The sequence below is a fragment of the Otolemur garnettii genome, unplaced genomic scaffold (assembly GCF_000181295.1).
Source record: "Otolemur garnettii isolate 467f Iridium unplaced genomic scaffold, OtoGar3 scaffold00095, whole genome shotgun sequence".
Classification (NCBI taxonomy): domain Eukaryota; kingdom Metazoa; phylum Chordata; class Mammalia; order Primates; family Galagidae; genus Otolemur; species Otolemur garnettii.
The window spans coordinates 2,322,549-2,336,791 of NW_003852490.1; the positions used below are offsets into that span (position 1 = coordinate 2,322,549).

General features: G+C 42.6%; 1 protein-coding gene across 1 annotated transcript in view; it reads right to left on the bottom strand.

Moving 5' to 3' along the window:
* The window catches only part of ARHGEF33 (Rho guanine nucleotide exchange factor 33), a 58,728-nt gene that overhangs the window by 14,190 nt on the left and 30,295 nt on the right, over positions 1 to 14,243 (bottom strand). The window contains exons 9-13 of the mRNA XM_003795670.2: positions 9,155 to 9,287; positions 7,017 to 7,100; positions 4,293 to 4,376; positions 2,410 to 2,558; positions 1,244 to 1,408 (exon numbers count right to left, since the gene is read on the bottom strand). Coding sequence (XP_003795718.1) covers positions 1,244 to 1,408; positions 2,410 to 2,558; positions 4,293 to 4,376; positions 7,017 to 7,100; positions 9,155 to 9,287 — 615 coding nt within the window. The remainder of the gene's footprint in view (positions 1 to 1,243; positions 1,409 to 2,409; positions 2,559 to 4,292; positions 4,377 to 7,016; positions 7,101 to 9,154; positions 9,288 to 14,243) is intronic.

Here is a 14,243-nt window from a genome sequence, read left to right on the forward strand (position 1 = left end):
GGAGTTCCCACGACCTCCTGTGCCCGAGAGGAGACTGGAAATAACGGTCCGTAAAGCGGATGCCCGAAAGTATCCATCTCAGGTTCTTGGAAGCAAGGAGGCACTGCGCAGAGGTGGCTGGTGGGCCAAAGTCTCATCTCCCCCCTGAGGAAGCTCCGACCCTCCTCTCCACCTGTCAGTGTCCCAGGGCACCTCTCCCCAACGCTCTTCTGTCCCTTTCTTGCCCTAGCTGAGTCACGTAAAATAAGAGAAACTCAGCTTCTGTTCCACCCGTGGATCTTCACACTTAAAAACAATTAAATTCTTAGATGAAGTAAGTGTGGCATGATCTTGGTAACTGTTGGATTGGATGATGGTAAATGGGGTTCACTGTACTCTTGTGTGTGAATTTGAAATTTTCATAATAAATTTTCAAAGGTATTCCTTGTTCTGAAGCATGCTATACAGGTCATCTCAAACTACCGACAAAGCATTACCAAAAAGTAAAAATGACCACTCTGAATGTGCCAGTTTCATGGAGAGTGTGTGTTTTTCAGAATCATGGGTAACATAATTTACATAGTTTGCCAGTGGATAGCATACCACCAGATGAGATGTGATTTTCCAGTTATGCTGGACTTCAGTTGTCAGATACACATAAATGAACACTGACCAGAAGTATTTATTCTGCTATTTTATGTTTTCATGTTTTAATTCTGGCACAAAAATGCCAAAACTTCTGCCATGAAGGATGCAAATATAAAATCTAACAGTATCTTACCCTAGAGGTCTTAAAAAATGAAAGTAGGTCTGACATTTACAGATGTGAAAGGAAACAGTGAAACAAAATATTAACCTTAATTCTTTTTTGGAAGATTTTTGTTGGGTTTTATTTTTCCTACACTGGGTGCAGTGACCTCCATATTCTTTAGTCTGGGAATAATCTCTAGGAATTTAATTTTTTGGCTCTGTTGCACTTCGAAGAAGGTAAAGTTTTGTCACTGTCTCAAGAGTTGAGGTGATCCACAAAGTAAATATTCACTTGCTTCCTCCTCCCACTCTCTGAGCTTGCCCCTTAACGTTATTACCTTCCTCTGGGATATAACCGTGTGGTCTGCTGCTTGGCTGCCATGTATGGGCCTGCAGTGGGGAAGGAGGAGTCCTATACATTTTACTCCTAATTCAGGCTGGCTTGGTAACCTACACAGGCTGGGTGGGACCAAAGGCCATTGTTATTAACTGTTCCACAGCAACAGGTGCTTACGTGACACCAGGGCCAGAACTGGGAGCAGAAGGGTAGGGTTGCAGCATCTCTTCTGAGTGGATCCCACTGTCACGGACAGCCTCAGGGCCTGCAGTGGGGGAGGCATCTTGCCCAGCATTTGCACACTGAGAAGCCAGCCCTTTGTACAGTTTCGCCATGGATGACCTAACAGAATGGAAGTAATAATTCCCAGGTTATACAGTGGGAAACTGATTCTCTGAATACAGATTATGCTAAGAAAGATAAACGTCTCTCAGATGAACTTGCTGTGAAGGTCTATCTACAGGGCCCTCTAAACCAAGTTGCTTACCTTATAGAGTATAAGCTGGCTATTGGGCAGTATTTGGAAAGCTAATTAACTGGCTGAAAAGAGCTTGGGGGAAGGTGATGGTGGAGACATACCTTCCATTAGAGGAGCCCTTGCTTGGAAGTTAACAATCCTTATCTGGTCTGAAGCACCCCCAGAAATGATTCTGCTTTCCTCTATATGACTTGGAATGAGTCTGAAGGAAATCCAGGTCTTTAGCAACCCTGCTGTGGGTTGCTTCTGATCCTTCTGAAGCTCAGATTCCCCCTCATCAACCCTTCTTGTTTCTTCCTGATGCGAAATCTATTCAAAGTTCCCCTTTCTTACGTGTTTTATTTTTATCCATATCACATATCATGATTGAACTTTTCGTTTGCTCACCATCTAATGCTAAAAAGTAAGCTCTGTGTGGCAGGGATTTGGGGCCAATGTTTTCATTTCAGTATATTCAATATGTAGAACAGTGCCTGACACACAATAGATACTCAAATATTTGTTTACTCAATGAAGGAAACTATATTCTGGCATTTATGCTATAATTTTGAATCTGGCAAGTTTCAGGAAATTGAATAATTTTGAGGTGATTGGCACAATAAGAGGGAGTCTATGCAGGTAGTAGAGTGAAAGTGCTTTTTTTCTAAAGTAATTTCCAGAAAGCAGTAGGTGTCTCCCTCCTGTAGCCAACCTGGCCACTTCCATAACCTCCCCACCCCACCTTTCCCCTTCTACCTCCCATCACTGCACTTCAGCCACATAACATACAAGTCGGTTACTTGTGAAAGACACCAGGTGACTGGTCTATATTCATATTCTCAGAAGCCTTTGGTCAACCCCCCAGAGTGCACCATCAGAACCTTACTTCTTGAGCTTTTTTCGTTTCTGAATAAGCAAATCCTCGTTGCATTGAAACAGCAAGGTGTAGTGTGAGATAAATACCCGGAGGCGCTGAACACACACCAGTAGTAGGTAATAATCAGGGTGTTCCTGTTCAGTGAATTTCAGGACATTCTGGATGGAGGGGAAAAAGCAGCAGCATTGTGTATTTAGAAGGAACATTTTGTATCTCTTCTGAACCTTACCTTGATCTGTTGTGAAAGTTTAGTAGCCACTTAATCAAAACAATTAACAATATTAGATATGGCTCGTCTAATTATAAGCTGAAAGGTCAAACTTTCTACTCTCTGTCTAGCCATCACTCCAACAATAAGTCACTGTTGTTCCTGTTTGACTTGGATATGAACATAAAATAATTTCATTTGTAAATTTAGAAGAACCTACTAATTAGATCTCTAAAGCAATGGAGGCATTCCAACAATTGCTGTCTACAAGCAATGTCTCAACTCAAATGAGTTGGGCGTCAAAGCAGGCTGGGAAACAGGGCTGTTTATGATCAGGCCTGATGGCCCCTACTATCACATTGCCTCTCGCACTATAGTGAAATGTGAATGCAACTTGGAGATGGGAAAGCCAACATTTATTGAGTACTTCCTATTTCTAGGCACCTGGCTCTTTTCATACATTAGATACAATTATTACCATCATTTAACAAATAAGGAATCCAAGGTACAGAGAAGTGAAGCAATCTTCATTAAGTCACCCATCCAGTGAATAACAGAGGCAAAAATTGAAGTTGAGTCAGACCACAGAACCAAGGTTTATTTACCATATTCTACTGCTTGCAAGACTAGGGTTTCACCCTAGTTTTTCTTGTCTACTAGGTGTGTTAACTTGGGCAAATTATTTAACTTATTTGACCCTTCATTTTCTTACAAAACGTGATAACAATAGTACCTATTTTGCTGGGCAAGGTGGCTCATGACTATAATCCTAGCACTCTTGGGAGGCCAAGGCAGGTAGATTGCTTAAACTCAGGTGTTCAAGACCAGCCTGAGAAAGAGCGAGACCCTATCTTTACTAAAAATAGAAAAATTAGACAGTTGTTGTGGTGGGCACCTGTAGTCCCATTGTAGTACTCTACCCAGGGCAACAGGGCAAGACTCTGTCTCAAAAAAGAAAAAACTCTGGGAGACCAAGGTGGGTGGATCACCTGAGCTCAGAAGTTCAAGACCACCTTAAGCAAGAGCAAGACTCTGTCTCTACTAAAATATGAAAATTAGCCAGTTGTTGTGGCAGGCACCTGTAGTCCCAGCTACTCAGGAGGCTGAGGCAAGAGGATCACTTGAGCCCAACAGTTTAAGGTTGCTGTGAGCCGTGATGCCACCACACTCTACCCAGGGTGACAGGCAAAAGGGGCCTCGAGTGGTAGCTCATGCCTGTAATCCCAGCATTCTGGCAGGCCAAGGCAGGTAGATTGCTTGATCTCACAGGTTCAAGACCAGCCTGAGCCAGAGCAAGACCTCATCTCTAAAAATAGCCAGGCATTGTGGTGGGTGCCTGTAGTTCCAGCTACTTGGGAGGCTCGGGCAAGAGGATTGCTTGAGCACAAGAGTTAGAGGTTGTTGTGAGCTATAACACCATGGCACTCTACTGAGGACAACAGTGTGAGACTCTGTCTCAAAAAAAAAAAGTAGGCAAAAGGAGCTCAACATTTTCAGAAACAGAGACTTCAGCTCATACCACAGGGTATAATGGGTTAGGGGGTAATCATAGCATTCTAAGCCATATAAACACTTCTTAGAAATATTAATGATTCCTTCAGCCTTCACAGTATTTCTTAGTTAGAAGCCAAAAACAATAGTTTAGCATGAAAATAAGTTTGTTGGCTTGCCCAGCCATGCCTACCTGCAGATGTATCAGATATTCAGGGATGCGCTGGACTATGTGAAAAAACAATGTATAGATGTCAGATTTAATTTCTTCATCACCCTGCATGAAAGAAAGGCAAAGTCACTCTTCAATGTCCCTCTAGTTCTTGAAGCAGAACCCCAGAGTCTGTCCTACAGAGTAGGAAGGGTTTACTACCAAAGTATTTTCTTGCTAGAGATTGTCATGAAGCATTGATCTCTCAACAGAGAGGCCACATGATCGGGGACTTACCCAAGGAAACAACTCTTCTCCAGAAGGGAGGACATCTGCAGAGTACTTGTGGGAATACTTAAGGGAAGAGTCATATCTTGATGTGCTTGCATTAATAGCAAAAATGATTTTTTTTTTTGAGACAGAGTCTCACTATGTCACCCTCAGTAGAGCGCTGTTGTGTCATAGCTCACAGCAACCTCCAACTCTTGGGCTTAAGCCATTCTCTTGCCTCAGCCTCCCAAGTAGCAGGGACTACAGGCGCCCTCAACAATGCCTGGCTATTTTGTTGCAGTTGCCATTGTCGTTTAGCCAACCTGGGCTGGGTTTGAACCCACCAGCCTTGGTGTATGTGGCCAGCATCATACCCGCAGAGTACAGGTGCCACCAATAGTAGTAATGATTTTATAACCTTGAAACCAATATTCAATTATTAGTTGTAAGTAGATTAGGAATTAAATTAGGGATATGATTACAGAGGGTGGACAAAAGGAGATAAATGATTCCAAAGGAACCTTAATTTCAGTGCAAAGCACTGTGGGGACCTGCCCCTTTAAAATTCTGAAGGCTGTCTTGCTGGAACTTCCCCCTCCCCCAGCAGCCCTCTACCACTGCTGTGGCTGCAAGCTGTAGGGGCTTTCTGCCAGGGTGGGGCTGCTTGCTCCTGGGAGAGTGATTTTAGGGAGTTGGGAATATAGAATGTTTAAACTTTGTTGAACACAGCAAGAATTGCTCTGGACCAGATAAGGAGATGAACTATCTCCTTTCTTCTGTCACCTTGGTTTGGCCAAAGGAGTCTGTCTGTCTGCACATAGGCATTGGGGGTATTAAAAAATCACTTTTGTGGGCAGTGCCCATAGCTCAGTGGATAGGGCAACTACCACATACATCAAAGCTGGCCAGTTCGAACCCAGCCCAGGCCAGCTAAACAACAATGGCAACAACAACAACAACCAAAATAGCTGGGCATTGTGGCAGGAGCCTGTAGTCTCAGCTACTTGTAAAGCTGAGGCAAGAGAATCACTTAAGCCCAAGAGTTTGAGGTTGCTGTGAGCTGTGACACCCTGGTACTCTACCTAGGGCAATAGCTTGAGACTTTGTCTCCAAAAAAAAAATCACTTCTGTGATTTGCGAGCTTGGTCTAATTAGGGCATTTCTCTGATGTCCTGCTCCTGGACTATTTTGCTATCCAAACTCTGTATTAAGATCATAAGTACCTTAAAACAACAAAAGTAAAAAGTAAATCTATACAATTAATGTAGTTTTAAAAATGCAAGCTCAGCAAGAACCATGACAGGATTGTTTGTTTGCCTCGCCTTCATGAGATTTACGCTTGAAACACTGGTGTATGAAATAAACATAGAGCTAGCCTGGTGTTCAGGTGGCATACAGGAAGCCTCACAAAGATAGGTCTGCTGTCTCCTGAATCTCCGCTGCTTTAAAAACTATTTCTTTATCTCTTGCCTATTATTTCTGATTTTCCAATGGCCTCCTACCCCACCAAGCCACTGGAAGGGAATCCATAGCGTGTTGGGGCTGGTACCTGACAACAGCATATACTCCTTTTGAATCCACCCAAATTTCCAAACTACCTTCTCCTTCCTCTCATCTTAGCATAGTGCTAGGCAGAAGAAGGCACTCAATAAATTGTATTTGAGATGGATGAATTCATAACAGTTCTCCAACAACTAATCATTACAATGGTTTACAAATACACTCTAAGAGTGGATCAGATCCTCATGAGAGTGGGGAAGGGAGTATGACTGACCAGGCAGCAGAAAACATGTTGGGCCTTCTCCATGTCCTTTCCGTTTCCTTCTTTTCCTTTTTCTTTCCCAGATATTTGGTGAATGCTAACACGTGGTAGGCATTATGCTGCGTTGGTAGTAGTGGGGCATTGAAGTAGAAAGTTAGTGAGACAGAGCCTCCTATCTCTTATGAAACTTGATTAACTCAGCTTTGAGATTTCTGATACTCTTTTCTCCAATTGAACTAAAGTAACTAAAATTGGTGTATATATATATATATATGTGTGTGTGTGTGTGTGTGTTTAGTGAGTACTTAATATATCACCACAGTAGAAATCTTAAAGCAAGATGACTAGAGCCACCTTAAGCTCTTATAAACTCACAAAGGATGCCTTGAGTTTCATATTCAGATTCATATCTGAGCCTAAACAAACCCCCCTACACAGCATACAGGCTGCAGCCTGAAGACCTCCTCAAACACCTGTTTAGTTTGTGCATAGGTGAAGTTTGTCCAGTGAAATGGAATAGAGGTCAGTAAGGCAGGGGAAGGACAAACACAATCAGCCTGATCTTGAGTGGGTTCCTTTAACCACGAGTAGGAGTGCCAGTGGTTCTGCTCAGGCCATTCTCTAGCCTGGAAAACAAGCTCACAGTGCATGTGCTCCGCTGACTGGGTGGAGGAGCAACATTATGAGGATAACACGTGCCAACAGAGCACAGCACAGACATAGAGTTCATTTACCTCCTTCAGAACGACCACATGAACCAATGAGATGCATTCAGGCAGGTCCCTCAAGTAGGCAACATAATAATCCAAGAAGTTATTCTTAAAAACAAACACAAAAATGCATGGTAAGAACCTGGAAAAGGTAATGATAATATTTTTATAGAGCAATATATATCAGAAAGGAGTACTATGCAGAGTTTATCTTAATCCTTCATTTAATGTGTTCTTTATTTAATATATTTGGGTTTTTTATTTCATCTTTTTAAAAAATCTTTTAGGGCTGGACAAGGTAGATCTCCCTTGTAATCCCAGCACTTTTGGAGACTGAGGCAGGAGGATTTCTTGAAGCTAGGAGTTTGAGACCAGCCTGGGCAATGTGGCAAGATCCCATGCCCTACAAAAAAAAAAAAAGTAAACTATTATCCAGGCATGGTGGTGCACACCTGCAGTCCCAGCTATTCCAAAGGCTGAGGTGGACGGATCGCTTGAGCCCAGAAGTTGAAGGCACAGTGGGCTATGATTGTACTACTATACTCCACCCTGGGCAACAAAATTTCATCTCTTAAAAAATAATAAAAATAAAACAAACAAAAAAAACATCTTTGGTTTTAAGGGTAAACATTCTTACAGCTTGGGGATCAAAACTCAATAGTCCTGGCTCAGCGCCTGTGGCTCAAGTGGCTAAGGCGCCAGCCACATACACCTGAGGTGGCGGGTTCAAGTCCAGCCTGGGCCTGCCAAACAACAATGATGGCTGCAACCAAAAAATAGCTGGGCGTTGTGGCAGGTGCTTGTGGTCCCAGCTACTCGGGAGGCAGAGGCAGGAGACTCGCTTGAGCCCAGGAGTTGGAGGTTGCTGTGAGCTGTGATGCCACAGCACTCTATCCAGGGGGACAGCTTGAGGCTCCTGTCTCAAAAAAAAAAAACCTCAATAGTCCTACTTTAATAAGAGAAAGTGAAATAATAAATCAAGGGGAGAGAGATCACTTAAGTTGAAAAATTATTTTTCAATTATGAAATAATACTAATGCTGATTCTGTTTAGGTAATTCCTTTTCATTTCAATCATCTTCGTGAAGGGACTTTGCCCAATCTACCTTACATATCTAGACCAGTGGATCTCACATTTTCTACTAATTGTGTATTCACCTAGGCATTGTCCCCTGAGGAACATTATTCTCAGCTTTCAAAGTTAGATCCCCCACAGTTATAATAAATTTTAGCTCAAGAAAGCACACTGAACACGAATGAGTGAGTAAAGGGGACATTGCAGGAATGGCATTACATCCACTCTAATCGACACAAGCAAACAATTTTTAAATTTATGTCATTACCCACATTTGAGAATCATTGGTATACAGATATTGATTACAGGCCCAAAATGGCTGGCAGACCAATTAGAATTAGCTTAGGCAATATCTTAAAAGTAAGAAAATTCCAGCTTTCCTTAAAATATCAAAAGATCTAGCAACTCTAGTCCCTTTTTCTTGCATAATAATCGGATGCAGCTGAGGAGCTATTCTTCGAGAACAACATCTGTACGCCGCACACCTCCTGCCAGCCCACACTCTGTTCACTTCCCTCATTCATGTCACTGTCCGGCCTTGCAGGCATTTAAGTTTGCAACCTATGGCTTGGATCATATTTTCTGCGTAGGTCACCATAGAGACTGTAAAAATTTAATACATTTTCTCTAGAAGGTGAAAATAAAAAGATATTCAAGGCAATAACGACCCATCACATTTTAAGAAATCTCTAAGGAATGAAAATGGAGTGTGAAAAGACACACATATGTACAAATTCTCATATATTTATACATGTTTGTGTGTACATATATGTGCAGTGTGTTCATATGCGTACAAAAATATATATACACATGTAAGACAAGCAGACTTAGTACAGTAGAAAGTTTCTAACTACAAGATAGAAGACCTAACTTAGGGTCCTAGTCACAGATCCCCAATAGCTAGCCAGGTGATTTTCGCAGAGTTTTTGAATCTCTCCAAACCTTATTCCATTATCTGTATGGAGAATGAGGAGGTCAGACTGGAGCTCAGTGGTTCCTCCAGCTCTGAAATTCACTGACTCCCTGTTAAAAGAAGTAGACAGAGATCCGCACAATTTAAGTTTATGGGGGGAGGGGCACTTCCTTACCTCATCGTTTGTTAACTTAAGGAATAAATCTCCAAGAACTCCTTGACGTGGCCACTTCAGGACCCTTTCCTGCAGTGCATGAAGCAAATCCAGGTGCTGCTGGACAAGGTACCGTAAGGAGCCAGGGAAGAGGCTTGAAACAGAATAGAGAGAATCACACAAACCAGGTGTACGGAAGAACAAACCTACGAGAATACACAGCAGGGCCCATTTTCTCGGCCACACAAAATACTCTTCTAAGGTCTGCGTTTAAAAATGCTTGCTCTTGTAGCCCTCATAGTAGATATCCTCAGACTATACAAAGCCCCCCTTATTGATGGCCTCTATACAAATATGTACTGAACTAAAAAAGAGCACATCACTTGAATGACCTAACCTAATACACCGTCATTTATATAACATGCAATGGATTAAACTAAGGGATATCGTTGTCTATGTTTTAAAGGTATTCCTATTTGGTATGCAAATTAGTCTACTTTGACCAGTGTTATAGATGGCAGCACTAATGTGGCACTTGGTCATTCTCAGCTACTGGGTAGGAGATTCCTACTTAGATAAGCAGGAAAATTTGTTTCAAGTTGGCAACTAGAAGCACAGGGAGCTGGGGGTTATGAGAGGGTCTCTTTTTGCCTTTCCTTCAGTTTCTAAGAAGAATACTGGGCAAGGAATACTGGACTCCTCAGTAGCCTTCCTGAGGAGGCTACGGGCCAGGCCTGGCCTGATCCTCCCTGGAGTTTCATAGAGCACCTTCCCCCTCGCTTACATCCCTCCCCTCCAGCTCTCACTGTGCCTCATCTTCTCAGAGAAACTGAAGAGAAAAGAGAAATCCAAGAAAGGTGGGGCAGAAAGGACAGATAGAGAACCATGGGAGGAAGAGGAAAGGAGAGCGGACGGAGATGGGTGAGATGACCAGAGGCCTATTGGAAGGAGGAAGAAAGGAGCAAACAGAAAAGAATTCTTGCAGCAAGAATTTCAGCTCGAGTTTGGTCACTTAGGGGAAGCGAAGGTAACTTTCCCTGTGCTTCCAACACCACAGGCTTAACAAAGATAAAAGACATGGCCTGCTTGTCATTGACAGCTGAACTTATATAAATATTCCCTCTGGGTCTACCTAGAATAAATTGGGGGGGGGGGCAATTGGGATGCTTTGACAACAAGCAGACCTCTGGTAGAATAGCAGGAAGAATACCAGATTGATAGAGGAGGTTTTCTCCAACTCATTTCTAAGCAAAACAAAATCCCACCTGTGACTTTGCAAAAAGGGGACACAGACCAGAATAGCATACACTGCCTCTACTAAAAGATGCAGGGAAACCCTCCACTCCCATCTTCCACCTCCTGTGCCTAGAGCCCACAGGCGTGTGAAGCTGTCACAAGAGGCAAGGCCTCTTGATCTGAACTCTGATGAATGGAATGGTGGGTCAGAAGCCCTAAGCCGTCCCTGTCCAGATCAGAGGGGATCTGGAGGGTGGCCAGAAGACACTCTGGGAGAAGATCAGAAATGTGATAGGGGAAAGTACAACTATAAGAATGAAATGCTACAGCAGCCAAAGATCTAGGTCTGAAAGGTTTCCTCCTACCCAGAGGCTATAAATGACTTTGGGTGACATTCCTGGTGTGACACTGAAAGATGTTGAGGCTCCATGGTAAGACCTGACTTTGTGATGAGTTGTCTATACAGTAAGGTGACCAGATTTTAACATTGGTAAAGCGGGACACCATTGGGGGGCGGGGTCTGACAACAATGCAAACTTTGATAAGCAGTTCTCCATAATCAGTTCTCAACAATTATTTGTTATTATTAAAGTTTAACATTATAAAATTAACAAAAATAATATAAAACTCATGTCCTGGTGAAATAGCCACATGGCAGCCGAAAACCGTGTATTCCCTTCCTGTTCTCCTGTGTTCCCTAGCTTGTCGCGCATTCTTTCCAAAAATTGGGGCTTTTTAAAAATGCTGCAAGACACAGGACAAATTGTTAAAAATTGGGACTGTCCTGCCAAAAGCAGGACATCTGGTCACCTTACTCTGGGGGGGTGGGGGCCCTACTTGTTTGTTCCAGACAGTTTGGCTCCTTCTGAGCTAACTGTCCTTGCCTAGAAGCAAGGGAGGGAGCCACTCTCCTTCTGATACCTTGCCCAGGAGGGAAGTAGGGAGTTTATATTAGCCTTTTCATTTCCAGATGAAGTTACATTAACCTCTTCATTCCCAAATGGAGTTACATTAACCTTTTCAGCAGCTGAAAACCGTATATTCCCTTCCCATTCTCCCACTGTTCCCTAGCTCGTCATGCATTCTTTCCAAAAATTGGGACTTTTCTAAAACACTGCAGGATGTGGAACAAATTGTTAAAAATTGGGACTGTCCCACCAAAAGCGGGACATCTGGTCACCTTACCATACAGGTATGTGCCATGTTTGGAATTATTGCTTTTATTTCTCTTCCTTCCTTCCACTCCCTCCTTCCTCTCTCTCTCCTTTCCTCCCTCCTCCCTTCTTTCTAGAAAGCCCCATACTACTACATGTGACTAATATCCTTGGAGAGATGGAAAGCTGGCACAAACATCTTCCTGGACTGTCTATTGGGGTAAAGTTTAAGACCCCCCCTTCTGTGCATGGGATCACAGAAGGCTAATCTAGTGTTGTGGAAGGATGTAAGTTATATGAAAAGCAATGACATACTGGAGGTTCTGTATTAAATATTGAAAATAAGCTTTAAACATAAAAAAATTAATAAAGATATTACTTGAAGTTGGGGAGGAGTCTGAAATCAGGAGGTAGAGAGAGAGGGAGAAGGAAGACAAGAAGTATAGACACACTTAACCTATTCACTCTTTCACCTGCCACCAAGTCGGACTCCAAGAAGCAAATTTTCATGGAGACAAAAGCATTAAGGGCTTAGCTTTTGTCTCTTCCTATGACAACGTGAATAGTTTATTCTTTCTAAAGGCTTCACAGTTATTTCAACTCCCAACAATAAACACTTAAACAGTAAGGGAAATATACTAAAAGCAATGAAGGAAAATCCAGTTATAGTTTCAAACTAATAACTTAGTTCTTGCCAGTCCAGTTGTAATAACTCCTAAGCTTCAGCTGCACTGATAATTAAACATGTGCCACCCGGTGGTGGTCTGCAGCTCAAAGCTTGTTGGGTTCTTGGATGTGGCTCTCCAGTTCAGCTTCTCAGGCTAACTGGTAACCCTGCCCAGCTGATCATTGCTCCATTCTTCAAGTATTCAGAAAGACCTGTTTGATCTTAGGTTTGTGGCTCTATGTGGGTAAGTCAGACCAAAAAGAAAAAGAAAAGCCCAGAACTCCAACATCTGTGATCCTTCCACCAGTGGACATCAGCCCACAGTTTTGCCCTGGCTTCATCTGGCAGTGTGTGCCCTGCAGCTTCAGGCCTTTTCAGCTGAGGGCATGACTGGCTTGAAACAAGCTGAGGAGGCTCTTGAGCAGTTCACTATTTTATAGGTTTGAGAAGATGTGGAAGGCTCAGCGCCCGTAGCACAGTGGTTATGGTGCCACCCACGCACACCAAGGCTGGAGGGTTTGAACCCAGCCTGGGCCAGCTAAACGACAATAACTGCAAAAGAAAAAAGAAAAGATAAAAAGGCCCAGTGCCCATGCTCAGTGGTTAGCGTACCATCCACATTTTAAAACAGAGAGAGAGAGAAGATGTGGCAAACTCAGGTTTGAGTGTCCAGTTGTAGTTGCAAAGGGTCCTATTTTCATCCTAGGTTACTTTCCAACAGGTAGAAAGTCTGTGGCTTGTGGTTTGTGATGGGAAAGGCAGTGAATGATCAAGTGAAATATAAAATTTATATTTAATATAAGTTTATCTTATATATTTAAAATATAAAATAAACAATAAATGTATTTTCATCTTTGCGTGGAAAAAATGCCAATGGAGTAAAGGAGTAATCTCATTCTGATTTGTATTTCATTATTCAGTCGGTCTATTTAAAGCACACACAGAGATTTCTGAAAAGCTTAGAGACTAGAGGGAATACAGTGAGTAAAGGAGGACAATGAAACTCTAATCGAGGGGCAGAAAGGTGGCAACACTGCCAAACTCAGAACCAGAGACTTCATATTTTGTCCTAGCAAAGAGCACTGGGTTGAAAGCTTTCTCTGCTGGGTCTATGAAAAGAAAAAAGAGGGTTAGCTTAGCAAATAACGGACATGAACAGCATTATCACAAATATGATGAATTATTATCTTACTTTCAGGGAGAATTATATGATGGCTTTAATGTCTTTAATCTTGTAGGAGTTGAGAGAGAGCTCTACTCCTTCCAGTGATGGGTCATGACAAAGTGTCTTAGAAAAACAGGAAGCAACAGCAAGCGTAATGAAGGGCCTGACTATTCAGCAAGCATCCTTACTTGACGAGACAATCTGAAGTCAAAGTTATAGGCTGCTCGAGAGAGAAGCCTGAGTTTTGAAATAGAAAGAGACAGAAATTTATGCATCTGGCTCTCTGAGAAACTGTTGCTGTTTATCAATGAGCCTAAGGTACAGGGTCACGGGTGTCTGCATTTGAATTCCGGCACTAATGGGCTGTGTGGCTTTAAACTTCCTCCAGCTTCTTCATCTGTAAGGTAGATTTCACAGGCTCTTGGTGAAGAGTTCATGAAATTCTAAATCTAGTGTTTAGTAGACAGCCTGACTACTAGCCATCAGAGTGACTAACTGTCCCTTTCTCTTTTCCCACCCTTGCCCCCATACTCCAAATTTTCAGAGATCAAGAAGAGATAATGTAAATTGAGCAGGTCTTTGGCAACAGAAAGCTGGTTAGGGCCATAGAGACTTTCCAGAGGCCAGAAGTTGCAGCTGGAAGGATGAGACCAGCCGGACTGGAGTGTCTAGAAGGGAGAATCAAGTGGCTAGATGGGGAAGAAAGGACCAGTAAGAATCCATGTAACCACTGAGAAAAGGGAAAGTGAGTCCAGAAGCTCTGTTGGTCACAGTGTTAACTGGGTCACATTGCCCTTTCTGTTCTTGATGCTTTATTTTGCTTACTTCTACTTTACAGTATTTACAGTAAAATAATTCTTTTTTTTTTCTTGAAACAGAGTCTCGGCT